Below are 21,585 nucleotides of genomic sequence, written 5' to 3'. Positions count from 1 at the left end.
AGAGTGCACCCTAAATAAAATTCCGGGTTTTTCACCACCTGAGGCTGTTTTCTTTAGCCTGGGCCAGCACCGGCTTTTTTCAACTTTTCAGGTGAAGGTTCGACTTCGTGGGAAATCCAAAGGGAGTTTGAATTAAAGAGACAGACTCTAATTACCTTTAAACCAGCTCAGGACGGCTTCCCTCCCGTACCCCCAGCCTCCAGCTGCCTATTATGATAGCGAGGTTTACTGAAGAGGCCAGCGAGAGAGAGAACACGCCAGGGAGTGGACTTTTATTGGGGAACAAAAAATTCTGGGGAAAATCCCATCCAATGAAGATTAAGGCAGGCAGTGTCCCAAGGTCCGGTGAGACAATTGGGTCTTCAGGGGCTGTGGCCAGGCACGCCTCCACACAGACAAGCCCTTGGACCCGAGAAGGGTGGGGAAAGCTCTGGACACAAGGATGTGTCTAAGCGCCTCTCGCCCAGCCGGGGAGGTGACTCGGATCACGTGCGAGGATGGCCTCCCACAGTTTTCTTTGCATTTTGTTGATGTTGCTAACTTTTGAGGTGATTAAAATAAAGAAGACCCATTTTTTTTTAAGTTGAACTTGTAGCTCCTGGCCCTTGAAGACTGGGGCCTGTTGCTGTCCCTCACCAGTGCCCCTGTGGATCCTCAGGATGTCAGAGCTACTGTGCAGCTCAAGCTAGTGCAAACTGGTTTAGGTAAAAGAAAAAAAAGATGAAGAAGTTTGTTGAGGAAGAAGTTTACAGGACCGAAGTGTCCCCAAGGTGATGGCATCTAGCATAACACCCTATGGGGACTACCATGTGGGAGTCTTGCCTGTCTGTCACTGCACCTTAGCCCAGACCCCCTCAGGTTGGCCTGCTCCTTGGTGAGCTCGCCCTGGGTGGCAGTACCAATGGCTCCAGGCTCACGTCACCTCTTGTCAGCATCCCTGCCAAAAAGGCTGCACCGCAGACCTCCAGTGATATTCTCATTGTCCAAGCTTGGGCCTCGTGACACATCTAGAGCCGCGTGGCGACAGGAGTGGGGAGTAGGAGGTGTGGCTGTCACCAAGACAGGTGTGGATGCTGAGTTGTGCACCCACGTGCTCTGCTCAGGAGTGGCAAGAGGGCCAGCCAAGCCAGCACGTGGGTGCAGCACACAGCCCCACCCAGCCCCCAGCTGGCACCCATGCTCCCTGCCCTGTTGCTAGGGCCAGGTGAGAGCGAAGGCCAGGCTGGGCTGCTGTGCAGGGCTGCAGTCTGGGCCTCCCACTTGCAGGTGGTTGGGAGTCGCCTTTCTTCACGCCCCTCCGTGCCCTGCCTGCCTTCCTTCCACAGGTGTTAGGGCTGTGCCTTTCATGGATTCTGGTGACAGCAAAGGTGACAGGCAGCCTACACGCAGGTCGGGTGGAGTCAGAGCTGAGCCTGAGCAGGGATTGCTCTCCGGGGTCTGTCCTCAGCGTGTGCTGCAGGCTCTCCTGCCTGGATTCACACTCCATAGGGCGCTGCCGTGGAAACCCTAGGGCCAGAGAGAGAGTGACTGAGGGGAGAGTGATGAGCAGGGCAGCCAGGTGGGACCCCCGTGGGCAGTCTTGGTGATGGCAGAGTCCATGAAGTGCACTCTCTGCCCCAAGCTGAGTGTCGCTCCTTTCTCTCCCAGATTGCAAGCTTGGTGACAGTCTGGCTTGCGACTCTGCTGCAGGGCCAGACCCCCCAGGCTTTCTGTTTTGTCGAGAGAAGCTGTCGCAGCAGGGAGGGGACTGAAGCACTGTAGGCCAGTGCACATACCCAGGAGGAGCCAAGGAGGGCCATCAGTAAATCATCCCGACTCCCTAGGGCCCACAGGACCCCAGGGGACCTGGGCCACCTCCCTCACAAACTTCTAGGTCTCCTGCCCTGGCCACCCACCCTGCCATGAACACCTTCCTCTGCTTTCCACCTGCCAGGCTTGCTCCCACCTTGGGGATACTTGATGTACCTCTGCCCCCATCACCTTGGCCTGCCCGCTGCTTCTTGTCATGTAGGTGCTTGCACACACGGGGTCAGGCCTTTCCTGACCCCTCAATCAGATGGGCTCTCACACACCTCTCTCTGCCAGGCTACTGGTTCTCACATCATCCCATTTACTTCCTGTGTCACACTTTGCCATTTTCTAAATTTGGCTGAGTCTCTGGCTAGTGCCATAGCCACCCAGGTGGGTGGAGCAGGACGGAGATAGTTAGTCTGTGTTCGAGTCTGATCCTGCCCCTCGTTAGCTGACTGACTGGATGAGCCCCTCACCCCGTCTACCGTCGGGCCTTTGTAGCCAGGCAGCAGCCGGGCTGTCTCCACACCCTCTGCGTGGATTGCTGAGGAACTGTGTGCAGAGTGCCTGGGACAGGGCTGGGACCCAGTGTGTGCCACAGGTAGCTTGCTGTTGTGATAATCCTCAGTGGCTGGAACAATTCAAGTGGTGACTTGGTAGAGGCAATTCCGTCATCCTGGGCACTGTCCGTGAGTCCTAAGGGCCTGGTTGGGAGCCAGCACGGCGTTGGTGTCTGCCACCCAAGCCACCCCCTGGAGTTGCCCTGGCTTTTTCTTTGTTTTTGTACTATGGATTGAACCCAGGTGCACTGAACCACTGAGCCACATCCCAGTTCTTTTTATATTTTATTTAGAGACGTCTCACTGAGTTGCTTAGGGCCTCGCTAGGTTGATGAGGCTGGCCTTGAACTCGCAGTCCTCCTGCCTTGGCTTCCCGAGCCTCTAGAATTACAGGCATGTGCCACCATGCCCAGCTTGGCACTTTCTTAGATATTGCCATCTGGAGACTGGCATTGGTCACAGGGTGGCACTAAGACCACCTAGTTGCATGGGGCAGAGGTCAGGCCCAGCAGGTTGTGAACCACTGGGCTTCAACTGCTCTGACTGGGAGGGCTGGTTGGTGTGTGATGTATGTAGGCAAAAGTCTTCCATCCAGCATTGGGCAAAATAAAGTCACAGTGCTGCTGGGGACACCAGACCATTTCTAGCAGCTCCTTCTGGAATGGGTCTGACTTGCTCCACCTGCAAGGCCAGTCAGCAGATATAGTGGGCCAACACCAGCTCCTGTCAGTACTCTAGCTGGTGCACCTCACGTTGTGTGAAACAGGCACTGACTGCGACGCTTTGCTGTGTGGACCAAGCACATCGTGTTCAAGATTTCCTTCTCTCTTCTTCCAGTTTCGCATTTGGCTCCCTAATATCTGCTGTTGACCCCGTGGCCACTATTGCTATTTTCAATGCTCTGCATGTGGACCCCGTGCTCAACATGCTGGTGTTTGGAGAAAGTATTCTCAATGATGCCGTCTCCATTGTCTTGACCAAGTAAGTGTGGGTGTCATAGAACCAACAGTCCCAGGAACAAATTGTCAGAAGAGGACTGGGGCATGGCTCAGTGGTAGAGCACTCACTTGACCTAGCATTCTCCAGGGCCTGGGTTCATCCCCAGCATCAAAAAAAATGTTTCAGCCAGGTGCAGTGGCACATGCCTGTTTTCCCAGCAGCTTGGCAAGCTGAGACAGGGGGATTGCAAGTTCAAGGCCAGCCTCAGCCATTTAGTGAGACCCTAAGCAACTTAGTGAGACCTTGTTTCAGAATAAAAAAAAAAAAAAAGGACTGGGCATGTGGCTCCATGTTTAGGTGCCTCTGGGTTAAATCTCCAGTACCAAAAAAAGAAAAAAAAAAAAAAAAAGTTTCAGACATTTCCACGCAGCTACCTGTACAGTGGCTTGTTCTCTGGGTAGTTGGCTCACCTGCTGTGGTTCTCTATCTTTGTGCACTGACAAGCCATTCTGTGCCATAGGAATATATCAGGACCAGGAGTGACTAGGAGAATCCAGTCTTCTGAACTGTTAGTGGTGGTTTCTGGGCTCAACTTGTTAGCATCACTGAGGGTGCTTATTCAATGTGACATTTTCAGGTCCCACCTCAGTCTCTGATTCAGTTGGTTTCAAAACTATTATTATTTTTTGTAGGCGGGGCAGGAGGGGTTCGGGGGAATGAACCCAGGGTCTCACGTTACTAGGCAAGCACTCTCTCGGTCAACCATCGCCCCAGCTCTTTTTAAAAACTTTATTTTGAGACAACGTCTTGCCAAGTTGCCCAGGCTGGCCTTGAACTTGCAGTCCTCCTGTCTCGACCTGAGTAGCTGGGGTGATAGGTGTGTCGCTGTGCTGGCCCCTCTTGGCTTTTTGTGTGTTCTCCAGGCCGTGGGAAGCATTGTTGGAGACAGAAGCAACAGACAGGACCAGGGTGCAGGCTCAATGGCAGAGTGCTGGCTTTGCATGCCTGAGGCCTTGGGTTCCATCCTGGGAGCAAAAAAAAAAAAAGGTGATCAAGAGGCCCTCCTCTCCTGCTTCCCAGCTGTTGCACAAGGCCCTCGTTTTCATAGCCACAGGCATCCCACCTGCAGGTGCTGTGGTGTAAAACTACTTTGAAAACTACAGATCGTTTTCAAACATTCACTGGTATTACTGCCCTGGTTGATAGGATCTGAGAAATTAAAGATGAATCATAAGATGTCAGAATTCATATGTTGGAATAATATGGTATTCTGTAGTAGAGAGAGCCCATTTTCTTCCCTTTGTTGCTGGGGACAGAACTGGGGGGTTTCACACATGCTAAGCCAGTGCTCTACCACTGAGCCGTACATCCAGCCCCAACCCAGGTTTTGAAGTCAAGCTGACCTGGGTTCAAGTCCTGTCGATGCCCTCAGCTGTAAGACTCTGGACCAGCTCCTATACCTTTTTTTTTTTCCATTTATTTTAGCAAAAACTTATATAGTTTTATTAGGAAATTATCATATAGCATGCCGTAAGACCTTTCAAAAAAATCTATGGCACTGGGTGCCTGTACTAGAAGTTGCCTATAATTCTGGCTACTTGAGAAGTCAAGGCAGGAGGATCACAAGTTCCAGGCCAACCTGGGCAACTTAGTGAGACCCTGTCTCAAAATTAAAAGGGAGGGGGTGTAACTCAGTGGTAGAGCACTTGCCTGGCATATGTGTGGTTCTAGGTTCCATCCCCAGAATCAAAAACAAAAACAAATCTGGTGGCAATGAGGGTTTTTTTTTTTTTTTTGGTGGAGGGTTACCAGGGATTAAACCCACAGTTACTAAACCACTGAGCCACATCCCCAGCCCTTTTTAAAATTATTATTATTTTGAGACAAGGTCTTAAGTTGCTTAGGGCCTTGCTAAGTTGCTGAGGCTGGCCTTGAACTTATGGTCCTCCTGCCTCATCCTTTCAACTTCTGGGATCACAGGCATATGCCACCGTGCCTGGCACAGTGTGTTCTTCTTATCTAAGGTCTATTCTGAAAGCCGCTTAGCTCTCTGGTTTTTACTTTTATCTCATATCCTGGTAACATATTGAAAATTTGTGATAAGGAATTTTGCCTGATTTGGAGTTAACATCATGAGTTATTTTTATACATTAGGAGCTAAACTGAATTGTCTCATCTCTCATTTATTTAAAGAGAAAAGATCTGTCACGACCTTTTCTGAGCTTTTCCAGGTCTCTGCTGCAAAAAGGCCAGAGATTAGGAGATATTTTGAAAAACAAGAGCTGATGACGTCATTGTATATAGACAAAGGTTCTTTCTTAGTGGAAGTGCCTCTGAGGCCAAGATCGCCTGTGGTGACTGTTTCCACAGTGGGATCTCTGGACTGCATGCATCCAGTTCCCAGACTTCCTTCCCTCTGCCATTGGTAACACTGGGGCGACCCTGCCCCTCAGAAGTCAGCCTCCTTGACTACAGATATGCTAACGGCTGATTGTCAGTCCTCTGCCTCTGGTGCCAGATGCTGCTCAGAAACAAGTTGGACTTGATGACTTTGATGCATGCTGGGTGAAAGCCACCCTAGAGAAGTGAACAAGAGGGTCAGACGTGGTAGCCTCCACCTTATATACAAAAATTAAAACCCAGCAGGGCAGTGGCACACCCCATAGTCCCATTGCCTTGGAAGGCCGAGGCAGGAGGATTGAAGTCGGAAGCTAGCCTCAGCAACTTAGCAAGACCCTGTTTCAAAATAAAGTTTCTGCAAAGGGTAGGGATGTGGCTAAGTGGCAGAGCACTCTCCTAGCCATGCTCGAGGCCCTGGATTCAACCCCCAGTACTGAAAAAAGAAAGAAAGAAGAAAAAATTGCTAAGCCAGGAAGAACCCAGATCCTGCTTTCATTTTTCTGGCATTCAGAGCCTGCTGGCCAGCCCTGGGTCCGCTCTAAATCCTAGTTGGTCTTTGGGTCTTCACCTCCTCTGTATAAAAAGAAAATAGCCAGAGACACCTGTGTTCTGGCAGGCAGTGGAGAAGGGTGGGGCTGCAGGCCTGGGGTCAAGTATGTGATCCCCAGGTCCCTGTGGGGAACTGCAGATGACCTTGACCTTCCAAACCACTTTTCTAGGGAGAGCCCTCATTGGCCTCACATTCGTGAGCTAGTAACCTTTTGGAAAAAACAGGAGGTGGGGGAGATCAAACATTCAGGAAAGTGGAAAACTGGTGTGAAGAAAGTTAGGTTTCTTTTTTGCAAGGCGTTTCAGAATCCTTGTTATGTTATTCTGTGCTGAGTCTCCACAAAGGTTTCCTGGGTGACTTGACCAAGCTGCCCTGTTGACAGAGATTTTTCTACTTTCAAATGAAATGCTGATCGATGAAGCTGTGTGGTGCTGCTAGAGATTCTTGATTTTATTTACTGATTCAACAAAAATGTGCTGAATGTCTTTCATGTGCTGGATTGTGCTTTAGATAGACCTGGGACGGGTGGCAGTGATCCAGGTGGACAGAGGCTTGGTCTTCATGGAAATGATTCCCTGCAGTTTTCACATGGTGTGAAGCAGTCAGGCACCACGAAGGCCAGTATCTGGGCTGGCTTGTGTTACGGGGTCAGTGTAGGTATCCTGGGGGAGTGGCACTGACACTGGGTGCTTAGGGTCCATTGGAGGATTTCACTTGGGGCCAGGGAAGATGAAAGGTGACCTCCAGGGAGGTACCAGTGACAGTGTGGCCCACCTGAATGGGAGATGAGTTCAGGTAGGTGAGGGAGCTAGGTCATACCTGGAAGACGGGGCTTCCTCCTGGAAGTGTCAGGACACCACCGAGGAGTTTGGAGCTGGCTGCTGGCCTGCTTGCGTGCATTGCTCAGGCTGCGGAACTCAGCCCCAGCTGGCCTGCAGGAAGAGGAGGATGTCTATAGAAACTGGGGAGGAGTGACTCTGGGAGGGAGGAGGCGGGGAGGAGAGAGGTGTGTGGAGTCCTGAGAGTCCTGGGACTGGGTGGAGGAGGATGTGTAATGAATAGAATGGCTGCGTGGGAATGGTGTCCTCCCTTTGAGGACAAAACCCACAATTGAATTTTATGGCTTCTGACATTTTATTTAGTCTTTGTTAGAGCGAAAGGAGAGTTCTTTCAAGTCTTCTTCCTTAATGTCTCCTCAATCCTCCCCTCGCCCTGCACCTCTGACATTTCTTCTCTGGGCGGCTCCATTCCAGCCTGGCTTTTTGCCATGGTCTCAGTTTCAGGGTCACTGCAGGTGTCTGGTATGAAAACCTGTCCCATCGTCAGGGTGAAACACTACCGCCTGCTGCTCTCCTGTCTCCTGCCACTGCCCCCCACCTGTCCCCACATCCTGCTCCTGTGTTGTAGCCGCACTGATCCAAGCACTTGAGTGCGTCCACCGCTTGGGCTCCCTGCCTCCCCACCCCCGCAGGGTCCTTCCTGATCTCTTCTTTATCCTGTATCTAAATCCAGCCCACGTTTGTTCTAGAAGCTTCCTTGACTCCCCCCTTAGTGGGAGTTCCATGCCGTGTTTCTGCAGCCCTCCCTGCCCCCCCCCCATTCATTTCCATCTTGGGTTTCTCTTTCAGACTAGGGAGAGCTCCTGGGGGGCTGGACGCTGCTCTTATCGCCCAGTCCCCAGAAACTAATGCAGCATCCCAGGCACACTGGGGGAACGGAGATACACATCTGACTGGCTGAACAGTGTAATAATGAAGGAATAAGGAAATAAGCAAGAAATAAGTTTTAAGTTCTGAATTTCTAAGAACATTGTCTATAATATTTTAACTTTTTATTGATTTTTATTCTTTGAGGTACTGAGGATTGAACCCAGGGCGCTATGTCTCTGGGCTACATCCTCAGCCTTTTAGCCCTTTTGATTTTATTTTTGAGACAGGGTCTTGCTAAGTTGTCAGGGCTGGCCTCAAATTTATCATCCTCTTGCCTCAGCCTCCTGAATCGTAGGGATTGCAGGCATGTGCCACTGTGCCTGATATAACATTTTGACTTCGTTATATTATCCTTTATTTCCTAGCACAGCTGAAGGTTTAACAAGAAAGAATACGTCAGATGTCAGTGGGTGGCAAACATTTTTACAAGCCCTTGGCTACTTCCTCAAAATGTTCTTTGGCTCTGCGGCACTCGGCACCCTCACTGGCTTGATTTCTGCATTAATATCCTTTTGGTGTGATCCAGGGTGGGGTCCTCTAGTGGCACCCATTGGGAGCTGGCTCTTCCTGCTCCTTCGGGGCCAGTTTAATCCAGATTTTGTTTAAAGGAAGCCATGTTTAGTTTTGGTTTGAGAAATACTCTAGACTCAAGGAATTAAAATTTAACATGAAATTTAGGATATCACTTTCCAAGCTTAACAACACTGTGCACTGTGGAGTCATCAGGTGTGACCGGGGACGTTCTCAGCTGTCAGGATAATGACTGCATTCCGATGACTTTCCTTGTCGGCTGTCTCAGTTCGCACATACAGAATATTGGAAATGGGATTTCTTCCAAAATGTGGAATTGACAGAATCTTTTCCCAGCTGAACGTGATTGGAAAGGGCCTTTGGAAGTGAGCTCCGTCTAAGTTATTTGCACTGATTTTGTTTCTAAACAACCGTGAGCTTTTCCAGCCAGAGCAGAAAAGAGGCCTGTCAAGGCAAAGGCGCCTCAACTGCCGTTGAAAATCCATCATGTTTAAAATATGAGCCGGCACCAGACCATTCTGCACGCGCCGAGCCGCCAGCCGGGACGTGGCCACCTGGCCCTCTTCCATAAGCAGTTTGTTTCACAGATGGCCGGAAGACTCTTGCCTGGAGTGTTTTCCTGCCACTCTGTTGAATTTTCCCATCGGCTCCTCTGTCCAGAAGCCTAAAGCTCTCTCGAGGCGGCTGACAGCTTTTCATATTGAACCAATAAACAGAATGGGCAGGAGAGCGAGCCTTCCTGTTCAGCGTTTCCTGCACGCTGAGCTTCTTCTCTGCAGAGCATGTGCGTAGTGAGGCAGAGTGATGGGTCCCTGAGCTCCGTCTAGGCCCGTGAGCAGCATGTGAGCGGGCACCGACTCCCTCCTTACACAAGGCTGTGGTATAGAAGTGTGCAGGGACGGGGACACAGTCCTTCAACTGGGCCTTGAGTCCCTGGAAACAGGCACCCATTGACGGTCCCATCTGAGTCCTCCTAGGAGGTGGGAAGGTGGCCTAGCATTGTGGCCTGTCCCTCTGTGTGTCTGCAGCCCAGACTGTCCTGTTACCCCACATCTCCAGTCCTCTAAGTCAGCATTTTTTAAGTAATTGATTTGAATTTTCCCCTATTTATCATAGGAATTTGTACTTTTTAGTGTTTTATTAGTTTCCCTTTTTTATAACAATAAATTTTCCACAAGCCCCGTGGAGTAGGAAGCATCCATGATGATTAGTTTGCCATTGGAACCTTGGGATGCTCAAGTCTTTCATTTCCTTTGTCTACTTCATGCATTTGGAAAGCTGCAGTTCTATGATTTCTCTATCAAGAGCCCCTGGTTCGTTTTCCTTGACGATTGCCATTTACGTGCTAAAGCATATTGACTTGAGGAAAACGCCTTCCTTGGAGTTTGGCATGATGATCATTTTTGCCTATCTGCCTTATGGGCTTGCAGAAGGAATCTCACTCTCAGGTAAGTGACAGACCCTAGAAATACTATGGCAATGGCTTATTGTCCTTCTGTCGAAAAGTTTTTCACTTGGGTCACTCTCCATCGTGAGAGGCAGAGTCAACTCAGAAGGGATTAAGGCTTAAAGAGGGTTCATGGTGCCTAGAGATTCAGGCCTGACCATCTCCAGGGCGCAGCCATTTGGGGTCTTTACCCACCTTCTTTCATTTAACCGTCAGTCTTAGGAGGCTCCCTTGTAGGTAGGTGGCTGTGGGAGGGAGGTACTGTGAGGATCCCTGTTATACTGATGAGAAACCCAAAGTTGAGAGAAATGAAATATGTTGCCTGAGGTCAGAGCTGAAATTGGCAGAGTAGTGATGCATAGTAGTTGACTTGATTCAACAACCGATGCTTCTCTAACCTGGTCCCTCCAAAACAGGTCATCGTGAAACCACATACCAAGGGCTGTTCAGAGGCACAAGAAAGTGTGACGTGATGCTATCACGGTGGGGTGTGTTGGACACAGTGAACCTGTATTCAGGGTTCCATTTTGTTTTGTCTTTTGAGATGAGGTCTCACTGTGTTCCCCAGACTGGCTTTGAAGGCAGCATCCTGCCTCAGCTTCCCAGGTAGCTAGGACTACAGGTGTGCTCCACCATGCCCCAGCTTGGGTTCACTTTTTAAATTTTCCACAAGCCCCGTGGAGTAGGCTCTAGGAAGTTAAGTCATCAGCTCAGAGATGCACAGGCAGTAAGTGGTGGCCCTGAGCTTCAAATGCCCTTTCCCTGCACCCAGGGGAGGAGGGTGTGTGGTTTCCAGCAGCGGAGATGGCTCTGGGATGGGATTCTAGAAACCCTGCTCCCAGCTGCAGGAGGGGTGGCCCCTCACAGGTAGTGCTGCTGGAGCCCTCCCCCTCCGCGTCAGGCATGCAGGACAGGCCTTCCTCCCAGCGGGAGGTGAGCCTGTGTCCACTGCAAGTTTTTAGGGCGCTGGCCTAGAGATGGAGGCTGTGCTGGCACCTGGAGCCTGGCTCCCGATTCCCCTGTGTGAGGGGCAGCTGAACAGCGGAGAGGGAGGGTCTGCCTTGACCCCACCCTGCAGGCCCTTCAGAGGCCTTGTTCTGGAAGGAGCCCCCGCTGTGGGGCTGGCTAGCTCTCTGCCACAGGGAGGCTTTTCTTTTCTGTTCTTTCTTGTTTTATTTTAAATCTTGGTCCAAGTTTGACTTACCTGTAGTAAACGTACCTATTCCAAGTATACATTCTGTGGACGTTGACAACCATATGCAGTCACATTGCCACCACAGTCAACATGTGGAACGTTCCATCTCCCCACAGGGTTCCCGTATGCCCTCAGGCTGTCCAAGCCTGGCACGCCCTGACCTTCTGGTCACTGGAGCTTCGCCTTCTCCACATGGTGGTGAAGGAGCTCGTGTGTCTTTGGTCTCAGGACTCATTTCCTTCACTTGTGCTATTCCTGAGAAGCGTGTGTGTTCTCGCACATCAGTAACTTAAACGCTTCTTGGCACCACAGTCTGCTGGCCATTCACCATTTGAAGGACATTTGGGTCTTTCTACCTTTGGGACTATGAACATGTATGCATGTTTTTATTTATCTTGGGTTAAATATCAGGAGGAAGGTTGTGGGTCATATGGTAAATATATATTTTGCTTTGTTAGAAACCTGCCAAGTGTTTTTCAAAGTGCTGTATCATGTCACATTCCCACCAGGATGTGACAGAGTCCAGTTCCTTGATGACTCTTATTTTAATTTTTAAAGAGCTTATCCCTCCCAGAAGAGGCATGGCCATTGGGTTTGGATGTGCCTGGGTGTGGTTCTCTGGGGATTCCTCTGGGAAGCCCCCTGGAGATTTTTGGGTTGATAGTTTAGGTGTGTATAGCCTTCATTGAACTGGTGATTTCTTTAGCTATTTCTTCTTTTCTTCTCTCTGCCCCCCTGTTGGGACTCCAGTTATGACTGCATGTGTGCTACTGGCCCACAGTGTGCTCTTTTTTTTTTTTTAGTCATACACATATTTAAATATAGAGATACTATTTATATATACACACACATATACATATGTGATTTATTTTAGTTAGTTTCTACCAGTGTGTCTTCAAGTTCACTGATCTTTTCTTGTGCCATTTGGGTATCTGTTAATCCTATTAGTGTATTTCTCATTTTAGCTATTGTGTTGTTTCATCTACAGAAGTTCTCTGTTTTTTGGTTTTTTTTTTTTTTTGGTAGATGGACACAATACCTTTCTTTCTTTCCTTTCTTTTAAGAATTTAACCCAGTGCCTCACACATGCCAGGCAAGCGCTCTGCCACTGAGCCATGACCCCACCCCGTTTTTATATCTTTCATTTTTCTCTTTATCATGCTCATTTTTTTCTTTGTATTCTTGAGCATATTTATAATAGGTATTTTAAAGTGCTTCTTTACCTATTCCTTCAATCTTTGTCAATTATTGGTCTGTCCTATCAATTTGTTTGTGTTTTAGGTCATGTTTCCTATTCTTTGCTTGCTATTAATTTTCTATTGGAGGCTGGTCATTATGAACTCAAGTTTAAGATTTTACTGTCTTTTTTTATATGGTTCTGGACTTTTGTGTGTGTGTGTGGTGCTGGGGATTGAACCCACACTGGGCTACACCCCCAGTCCTTTTGATTTTGAGGCAGGGTTGCCGGGGCTGGCTTTGAACTTGGAATCCTTCTACTTCAGCCTCCTGAGTCTCTGGAATCACATGCGCCATCACCCCTGGCCTGAGGTCAACTTAAACTTCGTTAGGACAGTTCCGGAGAAGCAGTGCTAACTAAAGCAATGCCCTGCTCAGTCCTTGGCCTCTTGTCCCATGTGCTGCGACATCACTGCTCCAGCTGGGCCAACCTCTCAGTGGTCCTGTCCTCAGCCTCTTGGAATCTCATCCTGGCAAAGGCTTCAAGGGATCTTATGGAGAATCGCAGAGCTTTTTCCGTGCAGCTACCCCAGCTCCAACCTCCCAGAACCTGCCGGGCTCTCTGTGGTGTTGCCCTCCTGGAGTCTCAGCTGGGAGCTCTTCTTAAGTTCAGCCACCACACCTGGCTGCATCCTGGCTGTTAAGTACCTGGCACAGGGAGAACCCGCGGTGAGGTTTTTAATGGTGTGGGTGACCTGCCTTTTCCCTCTGCAGTCCATTGCCTGGAGGAGGAAGCAGGGGGAAGGGCTGCTTTCCCTGGGGGCCTCTTGTGACCTCAGGGCTTCGTTGTCAGTCCTGAGTCAGTTCACCTGGATAACTGCTCCCGGCATCTGCCAACTTTGTCTTTTCTGAACTTTGGTGCTTACTGAACATTACCTGTGAGTCACGGCCCGCCTACCTGTTTTTACCTCTGGTTCTCAAAATTATCCCCCTGCCATTAGCGCTGAGTCCCTGTTGGGAAGATACATTTTATGCATCCATTTAGGGAGTGTTTTTCGTATCTTCTGTCCAAGAGGCACTGTTTTCTGATCAGAGGGAAGTGACTCCTCTGGAGTTGCTGCAGGTGCCGCTGGACAGCCGCGCAGGCCAGGAACATACCGTCAGCCCTGGGAAGGGCACTCCTCTCCTGCACTTTGCCTTTGGGCTGTGGTAATCCGGGTCTTCAGAGAGAGATTGGATGGAGCCTCCAGATCACTCTGTGAGAGTGAAGATTCTCACTATGGAATACCGTGCAGCCACTTACTAAGTGTTGGTCCGTTTGCACTGCCGTGAAAGGAACTCCAAGAAGCATTGTGTCTCTGCTGAGTTTGGTTTTGGTACTAGAGATTTAACTCGGGCACTAGCTGAGGCTGCCTTTGAACTTGCCATCCTCCTGCTTCATCCTCCCCAGTCCCTGGGATTGCAGGCGTGTGCTACTATGCGTGGCCTGCCGGCTACCTACTTTCTAAAATGATTTTGCCCTTCTTCTTCTTCTTCTTCTTTTGTACTGGGAATTGTACTCAAGGACACCACTGAGCCACATCTCCAGCCCTTTTTATTTTTCATTTTGAGACAGGGTCTCACTAAGTTGCTTGGGACCTCGCTAAGTTGCTGAGGCTGGCCTTGAACCTGTGATTCTCCTGCCTCAGCCTCGTGAGCCACAGCACCTAGCTGATTTTGCCTGCTTAAAGAGGTAAATGTGGGCCTGGGCCTCAGCGGTAGAGCACTCGCCTGGCACGTGTAAGGCGCTGGGTTGGAGCCTCGGCACCACATAAAAATAAATAAATTAAATAAAGGTTTAAATAAAGAGGTAAATGTGTCAGGATTTCTTCCTTATAGTATTTTTTTAAATAGCCATGGCATTTATCTCACTTAAGAGTGAGCTTAGGTCACCCTGTTCCCCTGTGGTGTTTTTCCAGCCTGTACAGGTGGCAGCTGCAGTGGATGGGGTGGTCTGGGTGGTGGTGGGACCCCTTTGCATAGGGAGGGATCATGGGGAGACACCTGAGCTGTCCCTTGGGCTCTGGAGCCCACTGCTGGCCCAGGCTCTTTCCTGTAGCCCAGAACTTGACATATGCCCCACCTGGCACTGCCCTGGGTGGGGCACTCTTCCCCGTGGGTGGCCCGTTTCCAACATCAGTAGGTCAAGCACACAGGCACAGCATCGTCCGGACTCACTTCCCAGACTGGGTTTGTTTATTCATACAGGGAATTTTTAAAGATTTGAATCAGTTGCTGTCTTTAAAAGTTGGGAAATACCCATGAGCAGCAGATTCCCGGCATCTAAAAACACAAGCAGGAAGATTGGCCGCCAACCCTCCAGGCTGCAAGCCCTTGGTAAAGAGGCCGTGTCTGCTGGGCGTGATGGTGCAGGCCTGTATTCTCAGAAACTCAGGAGGCTGAGGCAGAAGGATTGCAGGTTTGAAACCAACCTCAGCAACTTAGCAAGGCCCAACGTAATCAGTGCGATCCTGTCTCAAAACATTAAAGGAGGGGGGCTGGGGATGTGGTGGTTCGGTTTTTAAGTGACCCTGGGTTCAATCCTCAGTACCAGAAAAACGAGTGTCTTCTATGACCACCCTCCCACTGTCCACCTCCGTCCTGCTGACTTTTTTGTTTGTTTGTTTGTTTTAGGGGGACACAGTATCTTTATTTTTATGTGATGCTGAGGATCGACCCCAGTGCCTCATGCATGCTAGGCGAGCGCTCTACCACTGAGCCCCAGCCCCAGCCCCGTTGCTGACTCTTGATTCTTTGTGTTGTTACTGGGGATTGAATCCCGGGGTGCTTACCACTGAGCCACATCCTCGGTTCTTTTTACTCTTTATTTTGAGATAGTCTCACTAAATTGCGTAGGCCTCGGTAAATTGCTGAAGCTGGCCTCAAACTTGCGAACCTCTTACCTCAGCCTTGTGAGTTGGTGGGATTAGAGGCCAGCTTATTCTTTGTATTTTCAGTGTGGCCCCCAAGGAGTGTTGAGTAAACAGGCCAGCTAAACCCTTCTTTGCTGAGCCTGTCCCCCTGAAGAACTCTGGGGCAGGATGGTCCTGGGGGTAAGAGTCTCACAGGCTCCCATATGGGCTCTCCTAGTGGTCAGTCCCGAGAGAACTTCCACACTCTGTGTCAGATCCGACTGCCCGCAGCCCTGGCTTTCTAGAATAGGTATTTGATGTCCACTCCTATGGCCATGACAGCTTCTCTCTGTGGGTGGAATGACGATCGGGTGTGAGGTCACTTGTGTGGTGACTTCAGCGTGGCTCGGGCTCCTCTGGGTTGACTTTTACATCAAAGTAAGAAGCACAAAGGCCTGACCTTGCCAGAGGATTGATGGTCCCTCTTGAAGTCAGCTGGTGGAAAGAGCCCTTTCACAGCTGGGAGCCAGGATCTGTGAGCATGGGACTGAGTGGCCGAGGGGCTGCCAGCGCTGCACCCGGCGCCCAGTCTTCCAGCTGAGGTGGGGTCCAGGCCACCCAGTGCTCCCTCCCTGCCCTTTCCGCATGGTGTTGCCTTTGTCTGGTTGATTTGCTCTTGTGCCGGGGTTGGACCCAGAGCCTTGCACCTGCGGAGCCTGAGCTCCACCACTGAGCCACACCCCCAGCCCATCCTTTGATGGCCTCAGTGCCTGCATTTTCTGCAAGATCAGAGGGCTCAGCTCTCCCTCCCAGTACGGAACAGGAACTTAGGGAGAGGAAAAGTGAACTTGAGAAGAACTGAAGTTTCTGTTGTGCTCACCCTTTGTCCAGTAGAGCCATGATTCAGAGGGACGCTGAGCTCCAGAGAGCCCCTGTCCCGACAGGGCCGGTGAGGAGATCTGCCCAGGCCTTGTGGGAAGTGTTTCTGGGCTCTTCCTGGAGGGAAGTGAAAGAGCCAAGGAATTTGCTGTTTCCTTAGAGAATGAGGGGACAAAGCGTCCCAGCTCCTCTCACGCAGCCAGCAGGCACCTGGGCCATTCAGGGAGCAGGACTTGCCAGGTTTCTTTAGGGCGTTGTGTGTACACTCAGCTCAGCAGCTGCAATGTCTGCGACACAATCCTGTCGTCTTCACCCCTGTGTAAATGGAAAGGTAGTTTAACTGACTTCTGCTTCTCCAGAAGGGCACAAGTTGAGTTAAAACTTTTGTTATAAAATATGACGTGCAGTTCGTGTGTTTTGGCACCTTGTTTGATGGCTTTTTAAAATGCCAGCATCCTTACTTTACATGGAGACCCCTTTCCTGCTACCTGGGCAGGGGTGAGCTGAGAAGAGTCAGAGCCAAGTGCCTAGGAGGGGTGCAGGGCAGGGGACAGACTGGGCACTCGGAGCCTGAGCAGCACAGGCCGTGGGCCGTGGAGAGCTTTGAAGAAGAGACGCGTCACCTGCTTAAATACACATTTTCCTCCTTACATGATGGCTGTGGGGAATTCAAGATTAAGGGGAAGTAGTTAAAAAGCCCCCGAAGCTGCCCCTTCTCCTTGTCCTTAGGCTGTCTGCCGCCCGAGCTGCACCTGCCCCACACCCCTGGATGGCCGTGACGGTGCACACGTGGTGGGGCCGGGACAGTGGGCACTTTGCGTGGCCCGTGTTCCCTTGCCCCCTAGCAGTTCATGGGTGGGTACTGTCGAGCAGACAGGCTGCGGGAAGGGAAGGAGCTCAGCCAGCGCCAGTGCCGAAGAGCCAGGGCTCGGCTCCCCGCAGCCCTGGGAGGCCTCGGGATTATTTTATTTTCCTTTTTCCTAAAGCCCTCGTGCCCCGGGCTCTGGGGTTTGCAGGAGTGTGTCGCCTGACTTGGGCGCCCCATGGCAGGTGCTGTTCTGCCGCTCATGTCTGTACCCCTCTGTCCCTCTCCAGGCATCATGGCCATCCTGTTCTCGGGCATCGTGATGTCGCACTACACGCACCATAACCTCTCCCCGGTCACCCAGATCCTCATGCAGCAAACCCTCCGGACCGTGGCCTTCTTGTGCGGTGAGTCCTCCCTGGTGGCTGGCGCCTGGGCCCTCCAGCCCTGATGGGCTTCCTGCCCTGTGGTGGGAGTTGGCGGAGATTTCCCTGCAGCAGAGGCAGAACCTCCACCAGACGCTGGGCTCCTTGCCCGTGCTGTCGCCCTGCTGTGCACCGCCAGGGCCAGCCTCGCTCCCGACAAGTGGGACATGCAATGTATTGAAGGGACGTGTCCAAAACTTCTCCTTGGAAATGATCCTGAAGAGGATCAGCTGCCCAGAGCTGTATAGGAGAAGAGTTTGGGAGATCCTGGGAGAGCTGAGCAGGCTGTGGGCCGGGGCTTCTCAGCAGATGAGCATCTTGGGTTTCTAAGAGAGGGACACTGTCCCAGCATTCCCAGGTTCGTCCAGGGAGCCCTTTACCCACGGGCCATCCTGAAGGGTGCATTTGGGGGTGTCACGTGCTGGCTGAGCTGGGCTGGACCGTGAAGAGCTGTTCCAGTTTGAGCTCCCACTTGCCTCCTCCCTGGCTCATCCCGGGAGTGAAGGAGCCAGTCACACTGTCCCTTTACACTAGCCCTGAATTACTGTGCCCAAGCTGTCATCACCAGTATCCCCTGGCACTTCAGGGGCCTTGTCTCATTCTAAAGCAGTAGTTCCAGGAGGAAGGGCTGGCTATGCGGAGGCAAGGAGGCCCAGGTGAGGCCTGGTGGCCTTCTGCCAGGAATTGGCGCCGGCAGCCAGGCCTCTGTATCCCAGGGCCGGTGGGTGTTTATTCCACAGTATTCCTCTCCAAAAGCCCAGGCTAAAGATTCTGACCTCATCCTCACAATTACAGGAACCTAGAACAAAACATCCGTCAAATTCTATTTGGCACTTATCAATCAGATTGGCAACTTTTAAGCAAATTGGCAAGTTGGTGATATTCAGTTCTGGCAGGGTGAGTGGAAATCAAGCTATGGGAGGGGCTGCTCTTGGAGAATCTTTTGCAGTTATCTGTCTGAATGTAAAAGGCACGTACTCTCTGGGCCAGGCAATTCAGTCTTCAGGAATCTAACCTGTGTGCAGGGGTGTGGTGTTGTAGCTTGTAATATCAAATGGAACTAAGTATTCATCTGCAGAGGGTGGGTTAACCGTGATACACCCAGGATTAGAATTTAGACTGCCAGGGAAAAGGTAGATATGAATGTTCTAAATGTGCAGATTTGGAAAGATCACAAAAATGTTTAATAGATAAGAAAAAACCTTCAAGTAGGATAAGGGTGAGTATATTGTTCAGCTTGTGGACTCACTTTAAAAAGATACACATTTCAGGAGGCTGAGGCAGGAGGATTGCAAGTTTGAAACCAGCCCCAGCAACTTAGTGAAACCCTTTCTCAAATTAAAAAAAAAAAATTAAAAGATATATGGGGCTGAGGCTGTAGCTCAGTGGTAGAGCATTTGCCTAGCATGTGTGAGGTACTGGGTTCGATTCTCAGCACCACATATAAATAAATGAATAAAATAAAGGTCTATATATCTAAAAAGTATATTTAAAAAAGAGAGAGAGAGATATATACATTTGGCTGGGGTGTAGCTCAGTGGTAGACAACTTGCCTGTCATGTGTGAGGTCCTGGATTTAATCCTCAGCATGCACCAAAAAAGAAAAGATTCATGTTTGAAGAAAAAACATTACTGCAATGTTTTTAAACAGTTTTAATGCTTTATGATGTTCAGCTATTTTAAAATATAGTCCGTGTCTCCCTGGTTAATCGGCAGTTCTGGAGGTCATCAGAGTTTAAGCAGGGTGCCCAGAAATTTATAAAGTGTTTTTTCTTAAGATACACAAGTGACTGCTGGCCCACAGAAAGTCGGGGCTCCTTTGCTCTGTGGAGCAAAGCCCAGAGCTGGAAGGGGATCTCTTCCTGAAGTCCTGCTGGGCTCGGGCTGCTCTCTAACCTGCAGCAGCAGTCAATATGTTCATTCCTGTCACTTGACTGTGGCACTGGCGGGGAAGTTAACCAAAAGCCCTTTCATGCTTGTCATCTGGCGCCTGCAGCCATTTGCTCTGAACTCTTGCCACTTGGCTGCTATCAGGACCCTTGCTAAGAACAGTGCTGAGCACATGGGCAGATTTGGTTTATCATCTTCCCTGGGTGGGATGGTGTTTATTGAAGTTCGTATTTGACAGTTGACTCATTACTTTGGGAAATCCTGGAGAACAGCCCATGTAGCTAGTGTGACAGAAAAGAAGGAATCCAAGCACAGTTTGACCAGAATATGGGTTGCAGTATTTTCCAGAAAATGAAAAGAAAGTGCCTTATTGGCTCATGACTTCTGCATGTTTGCTTAATAGTATTGCGCTGTATTGGAAGAAAATAGTTGGGGCTGAATAATCCATTCTTTGGTTTGTTTCAGAAACATGTGTGTTTGCATTTCTTGGCCTGTCCATTTTTAGTTTCCCTCACAAGTTTGAAATTTCCTTTGTCATCTGGTGCATAGTAAGTATTTTCCTTGTTTTTTGTTTTTTTTTTTTTAATTTAAATACTTATTTGTAGATCAATAACATGTTCTGGATTCATTTATGTAACTGTTAACTGTTCAGAGTCAACAGCTACATAGACACACTTATGTTTTTAAAGTCTCTTTTGTTAAAAATCATATACAAGGGGGACGGGGTGGGGTGGGGGGATTGAAATTAAGTGGCTGAATAACCCTGGAAAAGGACTTGTGCATAGTTTTTAATTTTCAGTGCACTTGAATGTTACGGTCTCTCCTAAGAAGAACAAACTCATATATATATTTTTTTTCTTATTTTTTTTTTTTGTGGTGCTGGGGATTGAACCCAGGGCCTTATGCATGCAAGGCAAGCACTCTACCAACTGAGCTATATCCCCAGCCCGAATTTATACAATTTTATGTTAGGTGATAAAAGCAGACTTCAAAATTGATTATGCAACCTGTTATAACCATGTATGTAAGAAAATACTGATGGGGCTGGGGCTGGGGCTCAGTGGTGGAGTGCTTGCCTAGCATGTGGGAAGCACTGGGTTTGATTCTCAGCACCACATATAAATAAATGAATAAAATAAAAATCCATTAACGTCTTTTAAAAAATAAAAAAAAAAACTCTCATAATACATTTTTTTAAAAAAAGAAAATACTGACAAATGTTCACAGCAGTTGTTAAAATGGGGATGATTTTTTTCTTTGACCTTTTTCTGGAAAATTTATAATGGATGTATACTGCCTTCTTACTGCAGTTTTTTTTTTTTTTTTTTTTTCCCCAAATGTGCCTATTTATAAGCATGACCTTAGATAGTGGTTAAAGTAAAGATTACCAGACCCTGGGTGACTTCCTCAGAATCACCCAGGGGAGTTACCCAGGTGATGCTTATGACATGGAAACAGGGTTATAATTGGGCTGAGGGTGGCAGTAAAACAATTGAAATATACCTTTAAGAAAGAAGAGAGAGGCTGGGCCCAGTGCTGCACATTCCTGTAATCCTAGTGACTCATGAAGCTCAAGCAAGAGGAATGCAAGTTCAAGGCCAGCCTCAGCAACGTGGCAAGACACTGTCTCAAAATAAAAAGTAAAACAGGGCTGGGCACATGGCTCAGTGGTAAAGCACCCCGGGTTCAAATAAATAAGGAAAAGGGAAATGTAATCATCTACAGCAGAATGGAATCCTTTTTGGGACTGGGAGGGAAAATAAATGTTTAGCATTTGAAAGAAAGGTCCAGCTCCCTCAAGCATCTGATTCAAGTGACAGCAGAGACCGCTAGCATTTGGGCATCTGGCCCAACACCTCCAGGTCCTTGCCTGTGTTTCTCCTTTGGTCTCTGTTTCTTCAGTTCGGGCTCATTCTTTTTCAGCCCAAGGCCCAATAACTGATCTGTACTCTTAAGTCCTAATTTAATCTTTTTGGGTCCCTCATTAATTTCAAGCATTTACAAGACATTCCTTCCTGTTGGAGTGTGGCATAATTGTTTTTTGTTTATTGCCAGTTCCACTTAAAACCCAGCTATTAGGAAGCAGACTTTATTAAAGCACTTTTACCTACCAAGTGCAAACTGGTAAGGACCTCCTGCTTGGCACCCAGGAGAGCCGTGGAGGACATAAGGAACCCTAGGGAAAGATGTCCTCCCTGACATCTGGGTTCTTCTCTCTGCCTTTCACTTGGCCGGAGCTTGTTGCTGTTTGTCAGTTGTCTGTCCTCCAAACTCAGGTTTCAGGACAAGAGAACAGCAGCAAAAGCCTTTTACAGAAAGTACAGTGGCCGTTACTGTCGTCCTTGGTCAAGGGACCACCTTTGGTTAAACCTGAAACAAAGTGTAGGAGCTGAGATT

General features: G+C 49.3%; 1 protein-coding gene across 3 annotated transcripts in view; it reads left to right on the top strand.

Annotated features, from left to right (window-relative positions):
• The window catches only part of Slc9a8 (solute carrier family 9 member A8), a 96,868-nt gene that overhangs the window by 63,694 nt on the left and 11,589 nt on the right, over window positions 1-21,585 (top strand). For all 3 annotated transcript variants that reach the window (XM_071608998.1, XM_027946481.2, XM_027946480.2), the window contains 5 exons: window positions 3,189-3,332; window positions 8,315-8,453; window positions 9,823-9,928; window positions 17,164-17,280; window positions 19,654-19,736. In XM_071608998.1, the coding sequence (XP_071465099.1) occupies window positions 3,189-3,332; window positions 8,315-8,453; window positions 9,823-9,928; window positions 17,164-17,280; window positions 19,654-19,736 (589 nt within the window). The remainder of the gene's footprint in view (window positions 1-3,188; window positions 3,333-8,314; window positions 8,454-9,822; window positions 9,929-17,163; window positions 17,281-19,653; window positions 19,737-21,585) is intronic.

This window comes from Marmota flaviventris, chromosome 2 (genome assembly GCF_047511675.1).
Source record: "Marmota flaviventris isolate mMarFla1 chromosome 2, mMarFla1.hap1, whole genome shotgun sequence".
Taxonomy (NCBI): domain Eukaryota; kingdom Metazoa; phylum Chordata; class Mammalia; order Rodentia; family Sciuridae; genus Marmota; species Marmota flaviventris.
The sequence above is the reverse complement of the archived record's forward strand: the minus strand, read 5'-3'. Positions and strand labels throughout refer to the sequence as shown.